The sequence below is a fragment of the Pan paniscus genome, chromosome 10 (genome assembly GCF_029289425.2).
Source record: "Pan paniscus chromosome 10, NHGRI_mPanPan1-v2.0_pri, whole genome shotgun sequence".
Lineage (NCBI taxonomy): Eukaryota > Metazoa > Chordata > Mammalia > Primates > Hominidae > Pan > Pan paniscus.
Window position 1 is genome coordinate 88,563,535 of NC_073259.2, and position 27,629 is coordinate 88,591,163.

The 27,629-nt window shown below is 33.4% G+C and overlaps 1 protein-coding gene across 1 annotated transcript in view; it reads left to right on the forward strand.

The window, feature by feature from the left end:
• Positions 1-27,629, forward strand: part of PTPRQ (protein tyrosine phosphatase receptor type Q) — a 242,407-nt gene that overhangs the window by 77,683 nt on the left and 137,095 nt on the right. The window contains exons 18-24 of the mRNA XM_003811662.4: positions 12,560-12,720; positions 13,438-13,583; positions 18,302-18,470; positions 20,084-20,374; positions 20,618-20,893; positions 21,258-21,409; positions 25,123-25,264. Of these exons, the coding sequence (XP_003811710.3) occupies positions 12,560-12,720; positions 13,438-13,583; positions 18,302-18,470; positions 20,084-20,374; positions 20,618-20,893; positions 21,258-21,409; positions 25,123-25,264 (1,337 nt within the window). The remainder of the gene's footprint in view (positions 1-12,559; positions 12,721-13,437; positions 13,584-18,301; positions 18,471-20,083; positions 20,375-20,617; positions 20,894-21,257; positions 21,410-25,122; positions 25,265-27,629) is intronic.

Consider the following 27,629-nt stretch of genomic DNA (forward strand, 5'->3'; position numbering starts at 1 on the left):
GTCCTGAATGGTATTGCTTAGGTTTTCTCCTAGAGTTTTTATGGTTTTAGGTCTAACATTTAAGTCTTTAATCCATCTTGAATTAATTTTTGTATAAGGTGTAAGGAAGGGATCCAGTTTCAGCTTTCTACATATGGCTAGCCAGTTTTCCCAGCACCATTTATTAAATAGGGAATCCTTTCCCCATTGCTTTTTTTTGTCAGGTTTGTCAAAGATCAGATAGTTGTAGATATAAGGCATTATTTCTGAGGGCTCTGTTCTGTTCCATTGATCTATATCTCTGTTTTGGTACCAGTACCATGCTGTTTTGGTTACTGTAGCCTTGTAGTGTAGTTTGAAGTCAGGTAGCGTGATGCCTCCACCTTTGTTCTTTTGCCTTAGGATTGACTTGGCAATGCGGGCTCTTTTTTGGTTCCATATGAACTTTAAAGTAGTTTTTTCCAATTCTGTGAAGAAAGGCATTGGTAGCTTGATGGGGATGGCATAGAATCCATAAATTACCTTGGGAGTGTGGCCATTTTCACGATATTGATTCTTCCCACCATGAGCATGGAATGTTCTTCCATTTGTTTGTATCCTCTTTTAATTCATTGAGCAGTGGTTTGTAGTTCTCCTTGAAGAGGTCCTTCATGTCCCTTATAAGTTGGATTCCTAGGTATTTTATTCTCTTTGAAGCAATTGTGAATGGGAGTTCACTCATGATTTGGCTATCTGTTTGTCTGTTATTGGTGTATAAGAATGCTTGTGATTTTTGTACATTGATTTTGTATCCTGAGACTTTGCTGAAGTTGCCTATCAGCTTAAGGAGACTTTGGGCTGAGACGATGGGGTTTTCTAGATATACAATCATGTCATCTGCAAACAGGGACAATTTGACTTCCTCTTTTCCTAATTGAATACCATTTATTTCCTTCTCCTGCCTAATTGCCCTGGGCAGAACTTCCAACACTATGTTGAATAGGAGTGGTGAGAGAGGGCATCCCTGTCTTGTGCCACTTTTCAAAGGGAATGCTTCCAGTTTTTGCCCATTCAGTATGATATTGGCTGTGGGTTTGTCATAGATAGCTCTTATTATTTTGAGATACGTCCCATCAATACCTAATTTATTGAGAGTTTTTAACGTGAAGGGCTGTTGAATTTTGTCAAAGGCCTTTTCTGCATCTATTGAGATAATCATGTGGTTTTTGTCTTTGGTTCTGTTTATATGCTGGATTATGTTTATTGATTTGTGTATGTTGAGCCAGCCTTGCATCCCAGGGATGAAGCCCACTTGATCATGGTGGATAAGCTTTTTGATGTGCTGCTGGATTTGGTTTGCCAGTATTTTATTGAGGATTTTTGCATCAATATTCATCAGGGATATTCACGTAAAATTCTCTTTTTTTGTTGTGTCTCTGCCAGGCTTTGGTATCAGGATGATGCTGGCATCATAAAATGAGTTAGGGAGGATTCTCTCTTTTTCTATCAATTGGAATAGTTTCAGAAGGAATGGTACCAGCTCCTCCTTGTACCTCTGGTAGAATTCGGCTGTGAATTTTTCTGGTCCTGGACTTTTTCTGGTTGGTAAGCTATTAATTATTGCCTCAATTTCAGAGCCTGTTATTGGTCTATTCAGAGATTCAACTTCTTCCTGGTTTAGTCTTGGGAGGGTGTATGTGTCGAGGAATTTCTCCATTTCTTCTAGATTTTCTGGTTTATTTGCATAGAGGTGTTTATAGTGTTCTCTCATGGTAGTTTCTATTTCTGTGGGATCGGTGGTGATATCCCCTTTAGCATTTTTTATTGCGTCTATTTGATTCTTCTCTCTTTCCTTCTTTATTAGTCTTGCCAGTGGTCTATCAATTTTGTTGATCTTTTCAAAAAGCCAGCTCCTGGATTCATTGATTTTTTTGAAGGGTTTTTTGTGTTTCTATTTCCTTCAATTCTGCTCTGATCTTAGTTATTTCTTGCTTTCTGCTAGCTTTTGAATGTGTTTGCTCTTGCTTCTCTAGTTCTTTTGATTGTGATGTTAGGGTGTCAATTTTAGATCTTTCCTGCTTTCTCTTGTGGGCATTTAGTACTATAAATTTCCCTCTACACACTGCTTTGAATGTGTCCCAGATATTCTGGTATGTTGTGTCTTTGTTCTCATTGGTTTCAAAGAACATCTTTATTTCTGCCTTCATTTCGTTATGTACCCAGTAGTCATTCAGGAGCAGGGTGTTCAGTTTCCATGTAGTTGAGCAGTTTTGAGAGAGTTTCTTAATCCTGAGTTCTAGTTTGATTGCACTGTGATCTGAGAGACAGTTTGTTATAATTTCTGTTCTTTTACATTTGCTGAGGAGTGCTTTACTTCCAACTATGCGGTCAATTTTGGAATAGGTGTGGTGTGGTGCTGAAAAGAATGCATATTCTGTTGATTTGGGATGGAGAGTTCTGTATATGTCTGTTAGGTCTGCTTGGTGCAGAGCTGAGTTCCATTCCTGCATATCCTTGTTAACTTTCTGTCTCATTGATCTGTCTAATGTTGACAGGGGGTGTTAAAGTCTCCCATTATTATTGTGTGGGAGTCTAAGTCTCTTTCTAGGTCTCGAAGGACTTGGTTTATGAATCTGGGTGCTCCTGTATTGGGTGCGTATATATTTAGGATCGATAGCTCTTCTTGTTGAATTGATTCCTTTACCATTATGTAATGGCCTTCTTTGTCTCTTTTGATCTTTGTTGGTTTAAAGTCCGTTTTATCAGAGACTAGGTTTGCAACCTCTGCCTTTTCTTGTTTTCCATTTGCTTGGTAGATCTTCCTCCATCCCTTTATTTTGAGCCTATGTGTGTCTCTGCATGTCAGATGGGTTTCCTGAATACAGAACACTGATGAGACCTGATGGTTTTACAAGGGGTTTCCCCTTTCGCTTGGCTTTCATCCTTTCTTGCCTGTCGCTATTAAGACATGCCTTTTGCCTGCTGCCATGATTGTGAGGCCTCCTAAGCCACATGGAACTGTGAGTCCATTAAACTTCTTTTTCTTTATGAATTACCAGTCTCAGGTATGTCTTTATCAGCAGCATAAAAACAGAATATCGCACAATTTTAGCATTAATTTAGGTCAGCTGTTGTGTCTAACAGTAAGCGGTGGGGGGTATACTGAGGTGTGTCTGACCTCCCATCCTGTCATGGCCAGAAACTCCATTGTTTTTAAGATTCAGTTGGTTGACAGGCTTAGGATTGTATTTTTAGTTTACCGTGTTCTAGTTACCATTTTGAGACAAACGTTTCTTACATATTTTTTTCTTTTTCAAAAATACCACAAAGAAAAGAATATTATCCCCATTTTATAGTTGTGGAAATGTTCTTGATGAGATTAAGGACACAGGTAAGGTTACAGAGCTAAGGATGACAGAATCAGAATTCACACCCAGATCTGTGTTACTCTCAAATTATGCTTTTACTACACCAATAGGGATATGTGTTATAATTGGCCTTTGTTCTAAACATAAAACAGTGCATTTATAGGATTATAGAAGTCTGAATTTGGTAACAGCATCTGTGAAAAATATTTAGGGAGTTTAAGTAAGCTTATTGCATCAACTCATGTGGGATATTTCTACTAAAAAATTATTGGCTTAATATTGGTCTGTGTTCATTGATGGACTGTATCTATTATGACAGAATGATAATTACACTATTTCATGAGTCAAACCAGTTGGATTACTGGTTAGTACAGTTTGAATACACAGAGTAGAGCTTGTTCAGGGAGAAGTGATGAAGATGGTGGAAATCCTCAGAATCAAGGCATATGCGGAACTATTGAAATAAGGGAACAGGTCAAGATTACTGATAGTCAAGATTCTTTTTGTTTCAAGTACTGGACTCATCCTAAATTGGCTTAAGCAAAAATGGGAATATATTGATACATATAGCTGAAATGTCCTGATAATGTTATCAGGTGTGGTTAACAGCAAGAAGCTTGATGTGGTCAACAATGACATGGCCTTTGTGTCTTGTGTATAATGGCACAGGATAAAAGTGGGAGTAGATAAAGCTGGAGAGCTGGTTAGGCCATATACATTGAGTCTTGAAGCCAGAATAAGAAGTTTGAATTTTCTTGCGAGTGCAGCGGAAAGCACGTGGAATGTTTTCTCCAGGAGTGTGATCATACATCTTTGGGTACATGGTTTAAATAAAATTTTAAAATTCTGTGTAATACTAACAGTCATATTCTCTCTCTCTGTCTCTCTCTCTCTCTCTCTCTCTCTGTCTCTGTCACTCTCAGGTTTCTTACTCTGTGTATGTGTATGTGGTTCTACTTATAAGAAGTCAATTTATTACTGAATTGCCTTAGTTCTCCCTTCCTAAATAATGTGGATACTATAAAAAACAATGGGAGTATACTACTGATTATTATTATAATACGTACTTGACCTACTGAAAAGCTCAGTTCCCTTTCTATAATTCTCATAACATTTGTATTTTCTTGTTTAATAAGGATCTTCCTGCGAGTTGGTGAGGTCTAGTGTAGTGACTGTACTTTATCACAAGTCACTAGCTCAGTGCCTGAAACATAGTAAGTATTCTAAACAATTTTTAAAAGATAGCATCAAAAATCTAGAGGAGAAACCACATGGACATATTTCAGCATGTTTGTGGTCAATCAATTTTAATTTAACCTCTCTAATGCTCTGGATTTCCACAGTTCTATGCCCCATCCTATCTGTGCTTTCTCTGGTATATGGATCTTCACATAAAAATCAAAATCTATGGAGACAGGGTATGAATTGGAACCCAGAATTGGCCATCTCAGAGAAGCAGGTGTTTACAGAAAGCAAGATTGCAGAGAGGCTAGATTTGGGAGCTAAAGCTTTGGTTGGAGGAAACTAAGTTGGAGAACTAGTTCTGTACATTGGAATTCCAGAAACTTTGAGAAGAGTCAGTTGGACATATCAGTCCAAAGACTATTAGTGTGGTTTTTGTATGGTGGATAGAATTATGTGGGTACAGAATTGGAAAGTGATAAGAATTTCCCCAAAAAATATATATAGTAAGGTGAAGGTGATTTCACAGACAATTAAGATCAAATGTATAATGTATATGGCTTTCTGTAGCTTCTGCTTGATCAAAGGCCAAAATAGTAAATTTAAAGGTTTGCCCATCCTCCAAGTCTTCCACAAGCAACACTTTCCACAGCTTTTTAGAGGAACTGAAGAACAGACAGTTTGAAATTATGTTCTTTGGGGAGAGCCAGGAGTAACAATATTACAAATTTGTAGTAAGGCAAGTACCATGTGTTTAAAAATTTTTTAAAGCAGGGGCTAACGTTGATACTATTTGGTTACATTTAAGAGTCCTAACCAGGACTTTCTCTAAGAAATGAAAATTAATGAGCTTTTGTTTTTTTAAAGCCTTATGATGAGAAATTAATGTGGTGATCAGATATTTGAAACTATTGAAGAAAAAATGAAAGAAAATATCTTTAGCAAAGTGGAAGGGCACTGATTTACTGAAAAAAATTATTTAAGTAATTTTTTCCAACCTTTAGAGCTTTATGCTTATAAATAAAAAGCCTCTACTAAAAGACATTCCACCACTGATTATATTTTAAAGCTTGCTATACATTAAGCACCTTGCATCACCTTAGCTTTTTTTAAAAATCATTTTTGTTTCTACAACACATGGCAAACTTTCAGTAAAAAGGCCATCTTTCTTATTTCTTGACTAAATGTGTTAAAAGACACTTTCATTTATAAAATTAATTTTATGATTATATTTATAGAACCTGTAACTTTTGAAAATTTCCAGTAGAAAAATGTTTTGAAAAATATTTATACTATGTTAACCCTGTCAAGTAATTGTTAGCCTTGTATTCATCTGAACACAATTTAATTTACACCAAAGTTATTTAATTCATTATTATACTATACTATTATTGTTCACAAAAATTGACTCTTTTCCAAATAAAAATTGTGTTCTAACATTTAATTCATGATGCTTTAAAGTATTAAATATTATGCTTTGCTCTCCCTTTGTACAAAATTGATAAGTTCTCAAGCAGACAGGGAAGAAACATGAATAATTATTCCCATATTATCATTAATAATCATATATAATCCATAAATTCCATACTTATAGAAACTAAATTAAAAATTTACAAAAGAGAAAAACAAAACTAATAAGTAATTTAAAATACAGAGTTAAAAAAGAAATGGGGAGATGATCCAGAAAAAGGAGAAAAAGCACATTTAATTTAATGTTAGGAATGAAAAAGGAGACATAACTACAGATAACTCAAAAATTAAGAGATATCTTTAATCTCAGCACTTTGGGAGGCCAAGGTGGGCAGATGGCTTGATCCCAGGAGTCTGAGACCAGCGTGGGCACCATAACTACAGATATCTAAAAATTAAGAAATATCTGTAATCCCAGCACTTTGGGAGGCCAAGGTGGGCAGATGGCTTGAACCCAGGAGTTTGCGATCAGCCTGGGCACCATGGTGAGACCCCATCTCTAGAAAAAATAACCAGGTATGGTAACATATGCTTGTAGTCCCAGCTATTCAGGAGACTGAGATGGGAGGATCACCTGAGCCTGGGGTTGGGGCCATCGACGCTGCAGTGAGTTGTGATCATACCACTGCACTCCAGCCTGGGTCACAGAGTGAGACTCTGTCTCATAAATAAATAAATAAATAAATGGACATTTAAAATAACCTTATGACAATAAGTTTCAAATGGATGAAATCTTAAGCTTCTAGTAAGATATAACTTATACACTTTGTAAAAGAAAATAAAAATATCTGAATAGTTTATAAGCTTTAAAGGAGAGAAACGGGTAGTTAATAATTGTGTATTCCTCCAATAGCCCGTTTTCTGAAGTATTTTACTCAAATTTTGGAGCCCTAATGGGATGATAATATGTGGCTATAAACCCATTGAAGCCAGAGGTTATGTCTTTGTCACCTTCATATTTCCATCACAGAGTATAATAACTTATATTTTAGGCCCTCAATAAATGCTTGTTGAAATAATGAAAGAAAGAAGTATTGTACATTTAAAAGTCTTGTTTTTTTCTAATCTCACTAATCTTTGAGCACCCCTGGGAAGTCATTTTTCATGTTTTTGATCAGTTTCCTCTCCTGTTGTCCTCAGAAATTTTCCCAAATCATCTCTATTTTCAAGCCCTTTGCTAAATCTCACTCATCTCATTCAAAGCAGACAAACCCAGCTTCCATTCTAAACTTAAAGTTGAGGTGACTATCTCAAAAATTTGACTATTTCAAATTCCTGCTTCCAGAATCCATCAACTCATTTACATCCATTCTCAGAGGATGAAATCTCTCTCTTTCAGTTCAAGTGCAATCCTTCCTCCTGCCTTCTGGATCCTAATTCCTTGTGTCTGCTCTAAAGCTATCTATGGATTATTAGTGTATGCTTCCTCAGCTTCAAACTCATTCTCTTCAGTGGCTTTGTCCTTTAATCTTTTAAATGTATCTTTCCTACCAAAAGCAAACAAGCAAAACAAAGCCAAACCAAACCAAACCAAGTTAGCCAGTCAACCAAATGATGACAATAGGAACAATAACAACAAATGAATACCCTGCTTTGACTCAGACTGTCTCTGAGATGCTAGAACAGCTTTAGGAACGTGCAACTGTTTATGCCTTGCTATTTTGGGATTATTTAATACATAATCACTAGCCTACTGATGCTAGCAAGTTGTGCAGAGTAATTATGCTAAAGTACAACATAGAAGAGTAGTTTCCTTATATAATGGGAAAATTAATGAACATCACTCGTTCATATGAGGAAAAAAATAATCTAATAAAGAGTCAAGTAAGTGAGTGTTCACATTCTTCATTTTGGGGAGTTCTATTTAGTGAGTGAAAGGATTAATCTAGAACATTTAGATAATAACTGATTAAAGTTTTAAAAATAAATTCACAAAAATGAACAGGGATGGACATACCATCAGGGTAGATTATGCACATGGAACAAAATATCAAATGATAAAGATTAAAACTAAGACTATGACTTTTCAAAGGGTCTCAAACCTTGTCTAGAGAACCATACACATTCATACTTATGGAAACAGAGAAATTTATTTACTGTGGTTTGGGTATTCAGGATTCCTTCATAGGCCTAGCATGGACTTGGTGTTGTAAGAGAGAAACAAAGAAATTGGTAAAGCAAATTAATTGCTCTTTTGATCTAGAATTTCTTTTATGCCCTAGATGTCAAAATGTGGTATGTCTTTTGAAAAATAAAGTAAATTAATTAGGAAATAACTTCATCTTAGAGACTATTTATCCCAATTGAAGACTTTTTTTGGCGTTACCCATGAGTAAAGACAGAACAACTACATCTTGTATTTTTACAGAATAATTTCAAAGTAATTAAATTTTTTTCATTTCCTAAATTAGAAAAAGCTTCGAAACCTATTCAAAAATAGGTTTAGAGTTAAATAAGTAAAATCATTTTACTGAGGACTTCCCTCAAGTTTCATCTCAGTTTGAAAACAGTCACTGGGTTGGGAGATTTGGCCAGTGTTGAAAAGTAATATATTTTAGATAATAATTATTGTGTAACATTTATATTCCCTCACTTTGTACACAGTTTATGACTTTGGATATGTAAGAGTTAGACCTGCTTTGTCCTGTAGGCCTCCTCTCTTCTTCTCCCACCTCCCTCAACTCCCTATCCTACTCTCAAACTTTACAAACTGGCTTTCTAGTGAATAATTTCCTGGATCTTTGGGGCCATGCCTTATTCTCTTTTTTTATACTGTGGTCACAACTAATTTCTTTGCTCATTTCTTTCTTTGTTCTTTACTTTTAGCTACTAAGGGAAAAAGTTATTGTCCTTGTCCTTAAGGAAGTCACATTGTCATTAGCAAATTGTTTTAGAATTATTTACTGCTTTATCTCTCTATTTTGAGGATAGGGGCTGTATCTTACTCATATTTATGCCTAAAGTAGTGCCCGACACAAAGTAGATGCTAATTACATTTTGTTGGATTTTGTTGAATATTGATTTTGTACATATCATCTCTAAATTCAGAAGGTGTGAAAGTTAACTTTGCTTGCACTCTCTAACGAATGGTGTCTAAAGAGCTCAGACTAATAATGTTTTTCATTTAAAAGACTAAAATAAAATATAAAAAACCATAAATAAGTTTATTTTTGTGATTATTTGTTTTAATGGATCACAAATGATGAACAAACATGTAAGAAGACATTCTGTCTCACTCACAGCCAGGAATGGCTAACTAAAATCTAACTAAAAATCTACTAAAATCTAACTATATTAATAATATCCAGAGATTTATGTGAGTTTGTCAAAATGGGTACTCTCACACATTGGTGGTATGATTCTAAATAATTATAATTATTATAACTTAAAATTTGATACAGTAATCATTTTGGAGTAGTAATCTTAAAATTTTAAAAAGCATTCAAACCATTTGACTCAAGAAACACACAATTTGTATCCTGGTGTAGGGTTGCATGCCTGTAGTACCAGCTACTCTGAAGGAAGGCTAAGGTGGTAGGTTACCTTGAGCCCAGGATTCAAGTCCAGCCTAGGCAACATAACAAGACCTTGTCGCTAAAAATATATATATATTTAAATTTAAAGAAGTTTAAAAGGAATCACACAATTTAATATGTAGAAATAAAAGTACTATTATGAAAAGATACTTCTTTAAGGATAACTATGGAATCATTGTTAATAATAGCTAAAGAAATAAAAAAGAGAAAAAGCCTAAAAGTTAATTCATAGAATGACTAAATAACTATGATATATCCAAATTATGCAACTACAAAAACATTATGATATAGATCATTGGTGTTAACATGATAAGAGAAAAAAATCAAGATATAGAACATATGCTTTTTTTATAAATGAAAATAAAACATAATGGAACACATAATAATTATAATATTTTTAAGCTAATAAGAATAAAACAGATTTTAAAACTAAGCCAGCTGAAAGCAAGAGTAACAACTTATTATAGCAGTGTCAAAAATGAATTTCCTACACAGGGTTTGCTCAAAGGGAGTGAACACTTTGAGCTTCAGGATTGCTCAGAAGATTGCTCCTTTGATTAGAGAGCTCACACTTCAGCACAGAGATTTATATGTTATCTCCAATTCGGTAACAGCTACTAGGAAAATGGAGTTCGAGCCTTGGTGACAGTTCAATTCTGTCTCCTTTCTCTTTCTTTTAGTTATCAGTTTTATAGCAAATAATCTCTTACATATTTGATATATTCTGAATTGTTTTAATTAATATTCATGCTACCCTATTTTTCTAACTTATTTATTAAAATATCAGCCACAATTCTAAACTGCAAAAGAAAAATGAACTCCAAACAGATGAGACATCTGAAAAAAAATTTTTTAGCTTAATTTTGTCTCTTGGGAGTAAACCAAGCTAGATGTTGAAACTATATATATGCAAACTGAAGTGAACTACTATGTTTTTATTAACGTAATTTATAACAACTAGCTTCTTTTTACTAAAATATCTATTTGAGATAAAAATTTATTTTTGATATCCATTTCCAGGTAATTGCCTTGATTCTGCATTATCTATGGAACATAATCTGAGGCTTTTTTTTTTTTACAGTTGGTAGATACTTATGTACAAGATTTTGCTGTGAAAATCAGGGCAAGAAGGTAGTGATGCAAGGTAGCAGATAACATTGAAATACATTTTTGAAAATAATTTTTAAAATTGATATAATGCAATTAGATTACTTGAGCTAATAGCATAGCTTTATTTTATTTTATTTATTTTATTTTATTTATTTTTTTGAGACACAGTCTTGCTCTGTTGCCCAGGCTGGAGTGCAGTTGCCGATATTGGCTCACTTCAGCCTCCGCCTCCTGGGCTCAAGCAATTCTCGTGCCTCAGCCTCCTGAAAGCTGGGACCACAGGTCTGCCCACCACTCAGGGCTAATTTTTTTATTTTTAGTGGAGACAGGGTTTTGCCATGTTGCCCAGGCTGACCTTAAACTCCTGGTCTCAAGTGATCCAACCGCCATGGTCTCCCGAAGTGCCGGCATTACAGGTGTGAGCCACCACACTCGTCTTAATTGCATAGTTTTAGAGATCCATATTGGATTAGCTCTTCTGTAGTGTCCTGATGACCTGTGACCAATGATAAGAGTATGGAATTAGGTAGTTTCTATGAAAAGGCATCTTTTCTGGCGACTAATAGCCACAGTATCAAGAGTTTTAAAAGCCCCTCTCCTCTGGTCTCAATGGAGTCAAAGAAAGCTCTCCCGACTGCTCCTGAAAAAGGATGTCAAATGAAACTGTTTCAAATTGCTGAATAGCCTGGCTAATCCTGCCTGTCTCCAATCACATACTCCGAATCCATATTTTTCTCACTGTGGTAAGCTTTCCAACTATTTTTCAGAAAACAAAACTTATATTTGGAATAACTTGGTGCTTCTGTGGCAGTAAAACCATGACTGAAATGTATCTCTGTGGAAACCCTTACTTCATTTAAAATTTATTATTCCTCCTAATGATTCAAGGCTTCAAATATTTCAATGGTAAAGAAAGAGCTTTTTCTATTCAGAGGGAATATTCATTTACTTCTTCAGTGCTTTGTGTGTCTAAAGTAGAAAAATATGAGATTACATGAGACATATACTTTTTCAGTGTTACTGATCATATTCCCTTATCTAAATTCTTTAATAACTAACTTTATTATTCCTAAAATATAAATAAAAAATAATGCACATTTTTCAGCACCACTATACACATGTTCATTTTTTGGTTTTAGATATTAATCTATACCCAGTTCAAACTGTGGAAACTGAACTAACATGACTGAAATAAAATAGTGTTATATTTTGTTCTTTAGACTCTTTTTTCCCTTCCTGAGATTTTGATATGTACTTGGAGAGTTTTGAGTCAATATTTATTTGATTTGTTTTCTTTTCTGGAGTGATATTGTAAATACTTTAAAGATTTTGATTGAGTGAGAGGTGTGAGCTATATTTTCTTCTTTCCTGTATGATATACATACATTGTTTCCAATCTCATTTCTATTAAATAACTATAGGAGAGCCCACAGCCTTGTTATTTTACATATCACTATTTAGATATTTGTTATTTATTTATTTGTGTTGGCCTGAAGTAAATGTTACTTTTGTACGACATTTGAAGGATAGATTTATTTTATAAATTAATAGTTTAAATAAGATTTTGCCAGCATTTGAAATGAACAAATGTTTGGACAATGAAAACATCAGTATGAAAGGGAATACTGTAATTACTTTAGTACATAGTATTCCTTAATATCCATTAAAATTGGTCCAAGCAAACTCTAATTATGAACATCATATTAACATTTGATCTAATTACTGAATATAATTAAAAGCAAAATAAGTTAATTTACTAAAGAATTCTGAAATTTACTATTTTCAGTATTTCAGGATAACCAACATCTTTTTTCTATTAATCTAGACGAATAAATTTCCATATATTAATGTTGTTTACTTTTAATGTTAGTGTGCTCAAAAAGTATTGTTAACTTTTAAAATTCAATTATACAGATAATATTCTTTTTATCTCAGGAATAGATCATCATTAAAAACTATTAATGTCACTGAAACATCATTGGCGTTATCAGATTTGGATTATAATGTTGAATACAGTGCTTATGTAACAGCTAGCACCAGATTTGGTGATGGGAAAACAAGAAGCAATATCATTAGCTTTCAAACACCAGAGGGAGGTGAGTTAAGGATGTATGCCAATTAAAAGAATGTTCTTTTTCTTTAAAAAAAAATATCCTGCCCAGAAAAATATTCAAATATCAAAATGTATGATGAAGCCTAATATTCATCATCAGTTTGATGAAAAATTGCATTTTGATCACTTTTTATCTGTGTGATGTTGGGAAAATTAATCTCTGTTTGCCTCAATTTCCCATTGGTAATGTGGAAACAGTATCATTCTACTTCACAGGGTTCTTATGAAGATTACGTAAGTTTATATTTTTAAAAGCACTTAGTACAGAAGTTACTTGACAAATAGAATTTTATGTGTTTATTAAACGAAACAACATAAAATGCATGAATCATTTGTCTATGACTTTTATTATTCAATATAAAAATTCTAAGTTATATTAGAATTTCAAATTATGTATTTTGTATTGGAAACCTGTTATAATATTGTTCTCATATCCAGAGCAGTGGACAGGTTTTAGAACGGAGATAGTATTTTATGAGTAAGAAATCTATCTGTCTTCAGCTTGAATATGCCTATAATAAAGTATTAGAGGGGTGACCCAATGTGTTTTATGGATTTCATTTCTGACATTTCTAATTCAAGCTTTTTTGAAAAACATTTTTTATCACTTTAATTTATAAACTGTAGGTAAAATTCAGGCCATTTCAGACATTACTTGTAAACACAAATACAGTAATTTGTTCAATTATTTGTTTTATAGCACCAAGCGATCCTCCCAAAGATGTTTATTATGCAAACCTCAGTTCTTCATCAATAATTCTTTTCTGGACACCTCCTTCAAAACCTAATGGGATTATACAATATTACTCTGTTTATTACAGAAATACTTCAGGTACTTTTATGCAGGTAAGAACTGAATTTTCTTCTAGTTCTTTATTAACATGCTTAAGTTTTATTAATAATACAGACTTGTCACAGTAAAAGAAATTGTTTACCTTACATTGATAATTAGGCACAGATGTATTTTATAAAACTCCCATTGACATAGAAAAATGCGGTGTAGAAATGTCAGATACATTTAATCTCTCTTTACAGACACACACACACACACACACACAACTTCTATATAAGCTTCACATGTATTAAAAATAGTGAATCTGCCACCTACTGAAAATTCTGTTTATAAAGATGGCCCTCAATTACACTTCCTCCAAGAAGTGTTCTCTAAAGTGCTGATGGTATCATTTATCCTCAAAGTTATTTATTAGCTAAATTTTTTTTCATTTGTTTGTATATGATATAAATAGTTCTAGTGTTTGGATGTGTTTGTTTTTCTTTAATTAAAAAAAGTTTTTGATAGCAGGAAGGGTTATTATAATAATAGTATATTAGTAGTTAATGTTTAATGTCAGATGAAATGAAGACCACTCGGAATGTGTTTAATTAATTTGTCATAGATAAGGTTCTAGGCTTGCACAGTTTGTAGATGGGCACTCTCTAGGATGTGAATGATGATGGCTATGAAAATAGCTAACATGCATTTACTTTGAAAAAATATTTTCAATTTTCAACAGAATTATATTATTTCTTCAAATTAGATGTTTCACAGAACTCTAACATATAAAAAGGATAATTGGAATGATTATGATTGAATCAAAGATGCAGAGAGCTGGAATATAATTAGAAAAATACGGCCGGGCGTGGTGGCTCACGCCTGTAATCCCAGCACTTTGGGAGGCCGAGGCGGGCGGATCACAAGGTCAGGAGATCGAGATCATCCTGGCTAACACGGTGAAACCCCGTCTCTACTAAAAATACAAAAAATTAGCCGGGCGTCGTGGCAGGCGCCTGTAGTCCCAGCTACTGGGGAGGCTGAGGCAGGAGAATGGCGTCAACCCGGGAGGCGGAGCTTGCAGTGAGCTGAGATCCCGCCACTGCACTCCAGCCTGGGCAACAGAGCGAGACTCCATCTCAAAAGAAAAAGAAAAACACGAATTTAGAAGAAATGCTTCAATGTACAGAATACATCCCTTAGTGGTAGAAATTATTGACCACATGTTTGTGTCTTAGGTGATTCTTAATTCTTTCTATCCTTTTAAGTAAAAGAAGAAGAAAGATAAGTCTTACAAATTCTGAGTTACCTAATCCCATTTGTGACTGACAGCCCAAGTTTAGTCACTAGTTAGCTCTACTGAGTAACAGCCTCTGTAATTAAGACTTTAGTGCAGCTATAGTGCAATGTAGGCTAATGAAGAGGGCAAGAGCAGAACTTGCAAGCTATCTCAGGACTAACCTAGCAGGGAGAAAGACAAAGTCCAGAAGGTGGTTTAGTGTTTATATTCTGTTCTATAAGAGTACGGTTGTATAAGTCTGTCTATTTAAAACTTGATGCAAAGAGAAAACTACTTTATAAAAGACATGTAGATATAATTATAGCTGTAATGAAAGACATGTAGATATAGTTACAGATGTAATCGTAAATCAACATTTTTGAACAAATGCCTTAAGAGCAGAAGGAGAAAGGGAGGTCTAGTTTTCTACTCTCTATGTCACGCAGTTTTTGCTTTTTGTTTTGTTCTCTGTAGGGAAGAGAAATGGGGCCTAGAGAGGCAATTTATTTTTTAACCAAAATGTTGTTTACAATTGTAACAATATGTCATTATACCCATAGAAGATATGCAAATTGGAGATTTTCCTTCTTTTATGCATTTAAAAAACATTGCACAATTGTTCCAGTAGTTCTAAATTTTAGCAATCATTTTGTCTCTGTACAATTTACTTATGGCTTCTATGTGATTTATATTTTGGTTCTCTTTGCCCATATCTAAATAATATAGCATAAGTATCAAACTACGGTTCCAACATGATCTTCTAAACCTACTTATTCACACCTGGGTGTGTAATATGATCTAATTTGCAATTCATCTGCCTTAGAACATGTTATCTTTTATTAAATAATCTTAAGAATGCTTTTAAGTGTGACAGCTGCAAGAGGGCACAGGCTAATAATGTTAAAATATTTCAGAAGTATAGTCTCATATTGCTTGAAGTTTATCCATGCTTTAACTTATTCCTAAAGTTAATGTTAAAAATAGCATCAATACCTTCACTACCTAATTTTCTATTTTGAATTAGTGGAAGAAAGCCTCAAAATGAAAATTATGTAGCAGAATAAGTGTATACCTTTTTATTTGTTCCTTATCATCTTTCCCCTTCCTACAGAACTTTGTAGAATACGTCATGCATGGCATATCATGTTCTGCCTCCTATTACCGATAACTGTTGCTTCTCTTAGTTCCCTTATGCCATGACAAGCATCTTGTAGAAAAAGAATTGTGTAATATTTATTTTTTCATCTCCAAAAGTCTTCTGCAACTATGTCAGACATAGGTTTAATGCTCAATACATATTTTAATTGAAAGATTTAAAAAATATTATAGTAGACCAACATCACTTTTAGTACATAGTCATAATTTTGGAGCCCTTGAGTATGTAGCGAAGCCATCTTTCCTTCTTCTTATCTTGGAGAATTTAACCTCTTTGCTACTACTTGGCAATCCATATTGTTCTTCCTTCAGTTGTTGCACATTGTATTTTGTACAGCATATTAACGTTTCTACTTTTTAAGTTTTACCCACTTATGTTTCCTTAGTGTGCCTGGCATAATGTCTTCTATTTTAAAAAGTGTTAAATGGGCTGGGTGTGGTGGCTCACGCCTGTAATCCCAGCACTTTGGGAGGCTGAGGCAGGTGGATCACGAGGTCAGGAGATCGAGACCATCCTGGCTAACAAGGTGAAACCCTGTCTCTACTAAAAATACAAAAAATTAGCCGGGCATGGTGGCAGGCTCCTGTAGTCCCAGGTACTCAGGAGGCTGAGGCAGGAGAATGGTGTGAACCTGGGAGGCGGAGATTGCAGTGAGCCGAGATCGTGCCACTGCCCTCCAGCCTGGGCAACAGAGTGAGACTCTGTTTTAAAGAAAAAAAAAGTGTTAAATGAATATTAGTTGGTTGGTCAAATTTGAAAAAGTTTTACTAAATACCTTCTGACTATATTTATATAAACAAAAGAATAAGCCTTAATTAGATAATTTGTGCCAAAAGATTTTTTTTTTTTGCAAAAATAAACAGCTGAATAAAATAATCATCTGGATAATTGATCTAATGTTACAAATTTGTTACATGCCTATGCACATTAAGTCACACAGTCAGCAGGAATGACTTCTGGGTGATTCAGATAATTTGTTACGTATTAGCCATCAAGGTCATAGGTAATCAGAATAAATTCTATAACAAAAATTAAAATTTACATCAAAAAGCTATGTTAATACTTTTAAGTGGTGCTTTATATAAGCCACTTTTTCCATGTGTAAAGTAGATGTATTGGAAGGTATTAAAGTTCATGGATCATATTTTGTGTGAGATTGCTATATTACTTTAACTTGTCTATTTCTATGTAAATCACCACAAAATTGTAGTAAATCTTTTATTGCACTATATTTTTCCCTGAATACTGGCAAAAGAACCATAAAATTTTGCTAATTTAATTTGTTGATAAATTTCAGAACCATTCTTACTATAAATTTGGTAAATTTGCTTATCCTATGTTATTCATTTAAATGAAACTAATTACTGGTTTTTTTATTGTGTGCTAGACATGGTATTAATGGCTTTTTGTGCTTCATGTCATCTAATCCTCACAAGTTGTCTGTGAAGTGGAGATGATTATTTCCATTTTACAGTTGAAGGAAGAAATGATTTATCCAGGATACCTGACAGAATTTGAATGCAGGTCTATAGAACTTAAATGGCTTCATGTGGATTGGAATGATTCAGATTACTCTGCAGATGGAAATTATAAAATTATTCATACTGATTAGCTATGTGTTTAAGTCTCCTTTTACTTTAGAATTAATTTTATTTGGCTATATGTTTTATTTTTAAAATTTGATAGGAAAGAAAATGATTGCATAAATACCCTAATACTTTTTTTTAAGCCTTGGGGAAAAATGCAACTAGGAGTCAGGCAAGAGAATTTAAAACTTTCTCTTACTCTACACATCAGAGAGTACATCAGTCTGCTATCCCTTTGCTACAACTGTGCGAAGTAAAGTCTGAAAAGAAATGTGAAAGTCTGAAAACCCACTAAATGTGAATAATAATCGTGATTTGAGTTCATAGAAACAGGCAAACACATTTGAAATTCCTTCATCACAAATGGAAAGAAACACAATTAAAAGTTTTCTAATACTCCCAAACTTGTTTAAAATTAGCTGATGCTTTGAAAATTACTTGAATATTTTTATAAGGAAAGTGATGCTGATCAGCACAGTTGTAGCATTTCAATTTGGCCACTTGACATTCTTCATTGTCGGCTTGGAGTTTTTACTCTTTGCTATTTTTTTGTATTGGCTTTGCAATAAAAACCACCATCTATTTCTCTTTTAGTACAAACATATTTCCATTTTAATTGTTGCAATAAAAAATGTTCTATGTCGATTTTCCTAAAACAACATATTAAAATAATGATAAATAATAAAATCGATTCATTGATAACAATTATTTTGAAGTGTTCATGCATACTAAAAAAATACATTCTGAACAATGAATGTGTTTATTTTTCAGAATTTTACACTCCATGAAGTAACCAATGACTTTGACAGTATGACTGTATCCACAATTATAGATAAACTGACAATATTCAGCTACTATACATTTTGGTTAACAGCAAGTACTTCAGTTGGAAATGGGAATAAAAGCAGTGACATCATTGAAGTATACACAGATCAAGACAGTATGTAAACAAAAAACACTTACTAATCTTTAATATGATTAATTTAAAACTTATTATTTTAGGAACTTTTACTATTTGTTTGAATTTGTAATAACATCTTTTATTTAGACACGTTCATTACAGGAGTTTGAAAATGCAATTAATATACTTACAAAACTATTGCAGTAATAGCCTCTTCTGTTCAAGAAAACTGCTAACATCCATTCATGAAAATTCTGTTCTTTTTATTGCTTCAAAAGATGTCATGGCCACCCAGTTACGGGCACAAAAAATACTGCATACATGGATGAATTTTCCAATAGTTAATTTATTTATTCATTTTCTTTAAGGACTTAAAAAATCTCTAGCAACTTGTTTTCTTTTCAGACTTTGAATCTACACAGGACTCTGCAGCACTTCTCTTCTCACTGTGTTTGTGACTAATATATCCAGAGTATTTTCCTTAACTCCAGAAGTTTCTCGTATGCATCTTCTGAAGAATCCTATTTATCCTGAGTATTCAGAAAACTATAATGATTGAAGATCTTGATGTTTTTTATGTTTCAATTTTCAGAATACAGTGATAAGTGGATCATTGCCTATTTTTCTTGTAGTTGTTTCTGTCATCCATTTGCTTATTTTCAAAGATTAATCCCTTATTGAGAAGTGGCAATGACCTAAACTTCTGGAGTAAAACTCCATGTTTATTATCTGAAAGCCATAAATTGACAGATTCCTTAAGCATGAGAAGTGAATGCTTGATTTGTTGTTGGAACAGTCTTTTGAATTGTTGACAAGTTGGTCAACATAAAAATAAATGATAAATGTGGGGAAATATGTATTTGGGGAGTCTTTAGCAAAAATGTTATATTGTAATATATGATCAATACCATTTCAGGCATTCTTTAAATGCAGATCTCTCTCAGGATTTTTGCCAACCTATGACATTTTATCACTTATAATTTCCACACCATGGATAGTAAGCACTTACTGTGCACTACTCCAGGTGGATGTCAAATTCACGTTAATAGAGTTTAATGTCACAATACAACTTATATCTGAGAATTGGAACTTGTGTGTAAGTAGAGTAACTTTGTAATATACAAATGTGAGTTGGTAGTCTGGTGACTGGAGAGATTTTGAGACTAGATCTTGGGAAAGCTTTTAGTATTGATTCTTCTGGCTACCCACATGATCTTGGAGAAGTCACTTAATGGCTCTGAGCTTTAGTTTCCTCATATGTACAACAAGGGTAATATTTAGAAGAAATAAGCTAAAAAGATGGTTTAAATAACATAAATTATCAAAATATTTAAATAAGGCAGTATACATACACATATTATGCACACACACGCACACACACACAATCTCCACATAGTAGGAAAGAAGAGTCAAGAGAATATAGAAACAATTCCCATACATATTAAAGATGACAGAGTTTATTTTGAATGATTTTTAAAATAATTATTTAGAAGATATTTTATAATAGGTGAATGTTTGCCACATCTGCATTTAAATAATTTAAGAGCTGATGATGTAATAGTTGCCATTTCAACAATTATACTCAGTTTGTGAATTTAGATTCCGTTTAGGGTAACTGATGATTTTTGTATTTTGCCCATTACCTATCATAGTACCTGAAGGGCTTGTTGGAAACCTGACTTACGAATCCATTTCGTCAACTGCAATAAATGTAAGCTGGGTCCCACCGGCTCAACCAAACGGTCTAGTCTTCTACTATGTTTCACTGATCTTACAGCAGACTCCTCGCCACGTGAGACCACCTCTTGTTACATATGAGAGAAGCATATATTTTGATAATCTGGAAAAATACACTGATTATATATTAAAAATTACTCCATCAACAGAAAAGGGATTCTCTGATACCTATACTGCCCAGCTATACATCAAGACTGAAGAAGATGGTAGGCTAGACCCTTTTATTTTCTGTTAAGCAGATTGTTGTTCTTTTCATTTACATTGCTTTCTGATAGGAAATAGTCTTCAATTATATTGATTCTGTTTGATCTCAAGTAATTAGCCTTTCAATAAACACAATGTTTCTTAAAATAATCTGCTAAGAAAATCAAATCCCATTATGATTGAATCCTCTTTTTTTGATGCTGATTCACTTTTGTTTCATTTAATATTCTCTTTTTCTTTTATAGTCCCAGAAACTTCACCAATAATCAACACTTTTAAAAACCTTTCCTCTACCTCAGTTCTCTTATCATGGGATCCCCCAGTAAAGCCAAATGGTGCAATAATAAGTTATGATTTAACTTTACAAGGACCAAATGAAAATTATTCTTTCATTACTTCTGATAATTACATAATATTGGAAGAGCTTTCACCATTTACATTATATAGCTTTTTTGCTGCTGCAAGAACTAGAAAAGGACTTGGTCCTTCCAGTATTCTTTTCTTTTACACAGATGAGTCAGGTAAGCCAAAATCCACATTTCTTCAAACAATTTCACTGTTGCAGCGCCTGCTCTCTCTTTTTAAGGAACAGCATGGAATATGAAAGGTTATCTGATTGTCTATTTGTAACAGCCTTACCATTATATTTACTTTGTTGAATTTTTTTGCAATTTGAGCTTCAGAATTTCCTGTTCTGTTTAAAGCTACTTTGGAACTACTCTGTCCAAATACAAATTATAATTAATTATGATATTTGTTTCTGAAATTTAAATATGATCATTTTATAAATCTTTTTAAACTAGTGTCTTCAAGAAAGTAAGTCACGGTGCTATTTTTATGTTAAAAGTTTTATGAATGTAAGTTTCTTCATGTGTTTTCCTACAGTGCCGTTAGCACCTCCACAAAATTTGACTTTAATCAACTGTACTTCAGACTTTGTATGGCTGAAATGGAGCCCAAGTCCTCTTCCAGGCGGTATTGTTAAAGTATATAGTTTTAAAATTCATGAACATGAAACTGACACTATATATTATAAGGTAGGTTGATTATAACAGTATATGTTTATTTTTAAAAATCAGAAATTGAATTAAAATCTTTTGACATATAGGAGGAAAATGGACTACTAAATTAAACAATGACTATTTTTTTAAAACTTCTTTATTTCCTACGATTTAAGGATGCTTATGGAAAACACAAGCAAGCATTTGACAGATATATAAGCTGAATACTTCATAGAGCAATGTACTTAGATTTGTAACTTCCAGATATCTACAATTTAAGAAACAGTTGCATCATTTTGTTAATGCTGGAAAGTGTATAGTAATTTTTTCCTGACTTACAAATATAAAATGTATTTCTATCTATTGTTAACAGCAGCACCAAGGGAATCTTTGTAACCTTTTAGAAAGGTATTCATCTTTATTCTGGACTTCTGGTCATCTTTCCCGATAGCATATGATCCTACACTAATTGATCTTTTACGATATATCCTTATATTTTTTTTTATTTTCAAGAGTAATTCATTTGCAACACTAACCACATTTTCCCTCCTCCATTTTTGGAATTCAGAATTAGTGAAAAATATCCACAGAACTGATGCAACAAAGAGTCTCAAATATATGTCTGTGATTTCTAGCATTTAATTGCCAAAATGTAATTAACAAGCATTTATTTAAGAAAAGTTTCTTATTTTTTTCCCCAAAGGCAAATGAAGTCCTGGAATATTCTTATTTAGTTTACAGCAAGAAGAGTGCAAAAAATCTGCAGTAAACATTTTACTCAATATTATAAGCATTACAATTTATGACTATGGTAAATCATTGTTATAGCATATGTAGTTTACAAATTGAATAGTAAAAGTCAAAAGCAGGCATTAACTTTATGTCATCAGGAACAATGACTTTCTTTCTGGAAACCAAGATATTACTTTAAAACTTGATAGTCTGAGTATAATTTGAATCCTATTACTCCATAAATGTGAAATTTGTTTCCCAGAGGTGTGAAATTACATTAAATGACATGAAGCCTCTTGCCCTTTAATATCTATCCCTGGTTTAATCTTAACATTATTCCATTTTTTATTTGCTTTGTCTGTATGGGTCACTGGGAGATAGATATCAAAAGGAAAAAAGAATCATTTTCTCAGAGTAATCGCATTCCTAGGATAATTGTGTATGTGTGTTAGAGTGTGGTTGTCTATATATGGATCTTGTCTCCTCAGAATGGTGATCTGTAACATAGGCTCTCTTAGCATAGTGGTGAAGCAAGGGCTCTGACTCCAAATTACCTGGCTCAGATTCTGCCTTTGAGACTTACTGTGCTTCAGTAGGGACATTGCTTACCTCTTAATGCAAAATGGGAGTTACAAAGATGTGTACATTCAAAATTGAGGATTATAAAGGAAAGTCTCCATAGAGCATTTCGAACAATTCCAAGCATGTGATAAACATGTTAGCTATTGTTGCTGTAATTGTACACAGTTTTTAAAAGAACAACAACAAAAAAAAAACTGTCCAACATTGTAATAGCACTAAGCATGAAATGACAATATGCCATTATGTGAACATGAGAATAACTTATATTCTAAGATTTGTAAACAGGTTTTCTCAATAGAAGCACATCTTTAATATTTCAGAAGTAGCAAAAATACCATCTTTATGCCATTAAGTATTCAATACATCATTTGGGATGGGCAGTAGTTTTGTGTTTTAAAATCTACTACGTCATGTTACTCCTTTTTACATCTATTTTCTCTTTCATCAAATTTCATAATCTTATTTGCTTTCAAATTCCTTTCAATGTACTCTCATGCCATCTTTTTCCCTGTCTTGGCATCTAGTTACTATATCTGCTTTCCTTTTTCTATTTCGCTTTCTCTCCTAGTGTGTTCTATTTTCCTTTCTCTTTCATCTACCCTGATATCCTGACAGTATCAATTTATATTATTTTCTCTGTTTTTCTATTCTTTTTCTTCTTTCAAATTATGTGTGCATTTGTGGAGGTAGAATAATGCTAGAACCACTTCAAATGTTACTGCTATCCCAGTCAATCCACTGTGGTCCACAGATAATGAAATCAATAGGTGACTTAGGTCACTCACACATACTGAAAGAAATTATTTATTTAGTACAAAGTTCTATTAAAATATGTTTGTAAGTATTCATCACTCATGTTTCCCTTTTTGACAACATATTCTTGTGTAAATCTGTTCACTATCCCATAAACTACTCTCTTATTATTATGCCCTCTTGGGTTCAGTTGTTTCTCTGGTTTTTAGCCCTTCCTAACCAAAATCATAATTTGCTTGTTTTGTGTTTAATTTTTTCTCATTCAGAAATTGTAGATTTCTCTAGTTAATATAAAAATTCCTTGATGGCAGGGACCATGCCTTATATGTGTCTATAATCTCCAGATTAACTAATGGTATGTTTTGTAAATAGTAAGCAGGAAAGAATGACTGAAATAAAGAGATTCAGTAAGCCCCTAAAGTAAGTCAGTGAATTTCTAGAGATTATTTTAAAATAGGATTCTAATTGTAAATTCCCCAAGAATTAATATTCTTGTTAAAATTTCTGTTACTGTGGTGTTTAATAAATGATCAACATGGTTTATATTTTGTCAGATATAATGTAAGATTCCTACATTTATATCACATAGGAGATTATCTTCTCTGTCCATGAGGATAACTGATTAATCTTAACTGCTTTCTTGGTTAGGACAATTATCTTTGAATGAAAACTTCGTACTTAATGATAATTTTTTTCTATGAGAAAGCATATTCCTCCTTGGGCGACTATGATACTCTTTTGTTCCTTTTCTCATATCTCTAAAAACAGTGTCAAATTAGAAATTTAGGAATTAGCTGGGAAAACTCCCAATTTAAGCTTCATGGAAGCAGATATTTTAAAATTATTATTTTAAAATAATAATAATTTATTATTATTATTATATATAATAATGTTATTATTATTTATTACTGTTTTGCCAGTGTCTACATACAGTAGCTGAAGAATAAATAAATTTACACAGGAATGCTGTGGGTATTAAAAATGAATTTAGATGAGTTCAGAAAACTCAAGTATCTCTGACCATGCACAAGTTGGATTTAAATTGCAGACTGTAATCATAGCAAATTAAAAAAAATGAGTATATAATTCCAAGTAAAAATCATGAAAATAAAACACTCTAGTTTTTTAAAAAGGCAATTATACGCCAGGTGCAGTGGCTCACGCCTGTAATCCCAGCACTTTGGGAGGCCGAGGTGGGCAGATCACCTCAGGTCAGGAGTTCAAGACCAGCCTGGCCAACATGGCTAAACTCCGTCTCTATTAAAAACTCCAAATATTAGCTGGGTGTGGTGGCGCATGCCTGTAATCCCAGCTACTTGGGAGGCTGAGGCAGAGAGAATGGCTTGAACCTGGGAGGTGGAGGTTGCAGCAAGCAGAGATCATGCCACTGCACTCCAACCTGGGCAACAAAATAAGACTCTGTCAAGGAAAAAAAAAAGTCTGAAAAAGGCAATTATGAGGTTCTTCAGGGAAAAGAAGGTGCCCAATTCATCCTTGTATCATAAACTGAGCACACTCTATGGCACAAAATAAATGCTAATATTTGTTTTATTATAATTTAAAATATCCATGCTTATTAAACTATAGGTTAAATATAAAAGGAATAACTTCAATGAAAATATTCCATTGATGAACAATTTTTTGACAGTGCATTAACTAATAACTTTTTTTCTGTTTTTCAGAATATATCAGGGTTTAAAACTGAAGCCAAACTTGTTGGACTGGAACCACTCAGCACTTACTCTATCCGTGTATCTGCGTTCACCAAAGTTGGAAATGGCAATCAATTTAGTAACGTAGTAAAATTCACAACCCAAGAATCAGGTTAGATACAGTTTTTGAGCCTAAAATGTTTCTTTTTATATTTAACACCTTTCTTTTCCTTTTCTTAGTTTATATGATAAAGTATCATTACTTAAGAGTCTACTCAAAGGGAAATTGCATTTCAGTGCTTTACGTTTAGTCTTGGTCTTGTGTGAAATCATATGCTGTATGTGTGTTTATACATATATTTTTACACATGGTTTTTCCTTTTGAACAGAGGAAGTTGAAATAAAATAGTAGTTTGGGAACAAAATAGCCTTCTAGATATCTGTGAAAATTACCTAATTCTTAGAACTGTTTGAGACAGCTGTGGAAAAAGGGGGAAATGAACTAGCAGTCACTTTTAACAGGCTGATTTATATTTTTAATGAAACAATATCTATAATTTTCTTTTAAGAAGATTAGTTGTGACATTTGGAGAGCATGAGTCATTGCATAAGCCCCCTATGTTCCCATCATCCCATCTTTACCATGTGGGGGACACTGAAATATCATTGGTCTAATTCATCAACAGCTTACCTGCTGTGTCACACATATAGTATACATGACATATCTTGCCTTTGTGTGCACACTGAATAGTTTTTATTTAGGACCTATTTAATGATGGCTTAGAAATGTACTTTTCCTTTTCTCAACTGCACCATACCTTTAAAAGCACCTCTTCTTTTTTTTTTTTTGTTTACTTCTGTCAATGTTTATTGAATGAGCAAAAGATCCCGTTCTAGTCATTTCTTCTTATCAGCTCTGGATGCACTTCCTGGTATGTTAGTGAATCTTTAAATCGAGATTGTAGACCACTGACTACTAAATTAATCATTTCTGCATAAATTTATGGCTACCTGACACTGTTTTTCGTGCATTTCTGTAACAAATGCAAAATAAATAGCATTTATAATGGATAAAAGTACATGCTGTGAAGTCATTTTCTGGATTTGAATTTGAGCCCCATGACCTACTAGTTGTATAATCTTGGCAAAGGCTCATGACTCTGTGAGCCTCTGTATCCTTAACTGAAAAGAAGCACATATTAGCAGTAGCCATCTCATAATGTTGTTGTCAAAAATATTTGAAAAGATCCACATAAAGCACTTTATAGAGTGTTGTACACACAGTAAATGCCCACTTCATAGAGTGTTGGACACACAGTAAATGCCCCCTGAATATTACTGTTGCCACCATTCCCATGTTACAGATGAAGAAGCCATGATTGAGCTAGATTAGATGAAAAGGACCTTGAAAAAATTAGCGAAGAACCTAACTAGAACATTGACCTTCTGACTTCTAGTGAAGAGTGGACATGACTGTAGGAAATGCATGTTGTGAATGAGTGATAGAATATAAAAATGTTCAACCCATAAATAAAAAAATATTTTAATAATATTTGTACATGAGGACAATAAGAATCAGGGCTAATCTTGTAGAAAGTGCTCTGTAAATCCATAAATATTTTTTATCAGTAAGATAAAATTGTACCCCAACATTCTATACTCTGATTATTTAAATAAATAAAATTTTCACCTTTAAGTGTTTTAATATCAATGGTTAATTTTTTTTTTGAGGTTCAAAAAATCAGGAAAATGGATATTCACAAAATCTGGATTTAGAAACTAAAGTTCAGCAAATTGTCAACTATCTTATGTTAACTTATTTTATAAAAATGTTCTTATATGATTCTGAAAACAAGGAAGTGAATAGTTAATAGCATTTAATTGCCAGATCCCTTGATCAGCCAGAAATTATCTTTAAAAAAATTTTTAATGCCACATATTCCCTAAATATTCTCCTTTAGTACTGGTGTCTTTATCTTACAGAGGAAGAAAAGTTTATAACAGCTCCGTTTAGACCCAGGTAGAGCGGTGTAGGCAGGTCAGGGATCACCTGAGTATTCTTTAAAGCACTATGTTTTGCATAATGGCAGCAAGTTATTTTCTTTCAATTTTCATTGTTTGTAACCACAAATTGACTGTGTCCCAATTTTTCTTCTACCATTATCTTTTACTGTGACAAGAAAAGTCATTCTACTAATGCCACCATTAGGGGACATTGGCTAATTGGACATTTCTGTGGGAAGTACCCAGTCTCTCTAATGTGCAGTCACTTTGGTGGGCTAGGATATTGTTCTTTAACCAGGCCTACCAGATATAAAGGACCTCTGAGAAACTGGGTTGGTTTCAAGTAAATTCAGAGAAGCTCTAGAAAATAAGACTGAGACTCCTTAAATCTTCCTTCCAATGATGTCTACAAAAGGTACTTAAAAATGAGATCCTCAAGATTCTTCCAAAGAAGCCATCCCAGTAAAAACCAGTACCTTTAAATTAGTTAGGGGTTTCCAAGTACTGTGAAGCCCAGATTTGTCACAACAGGG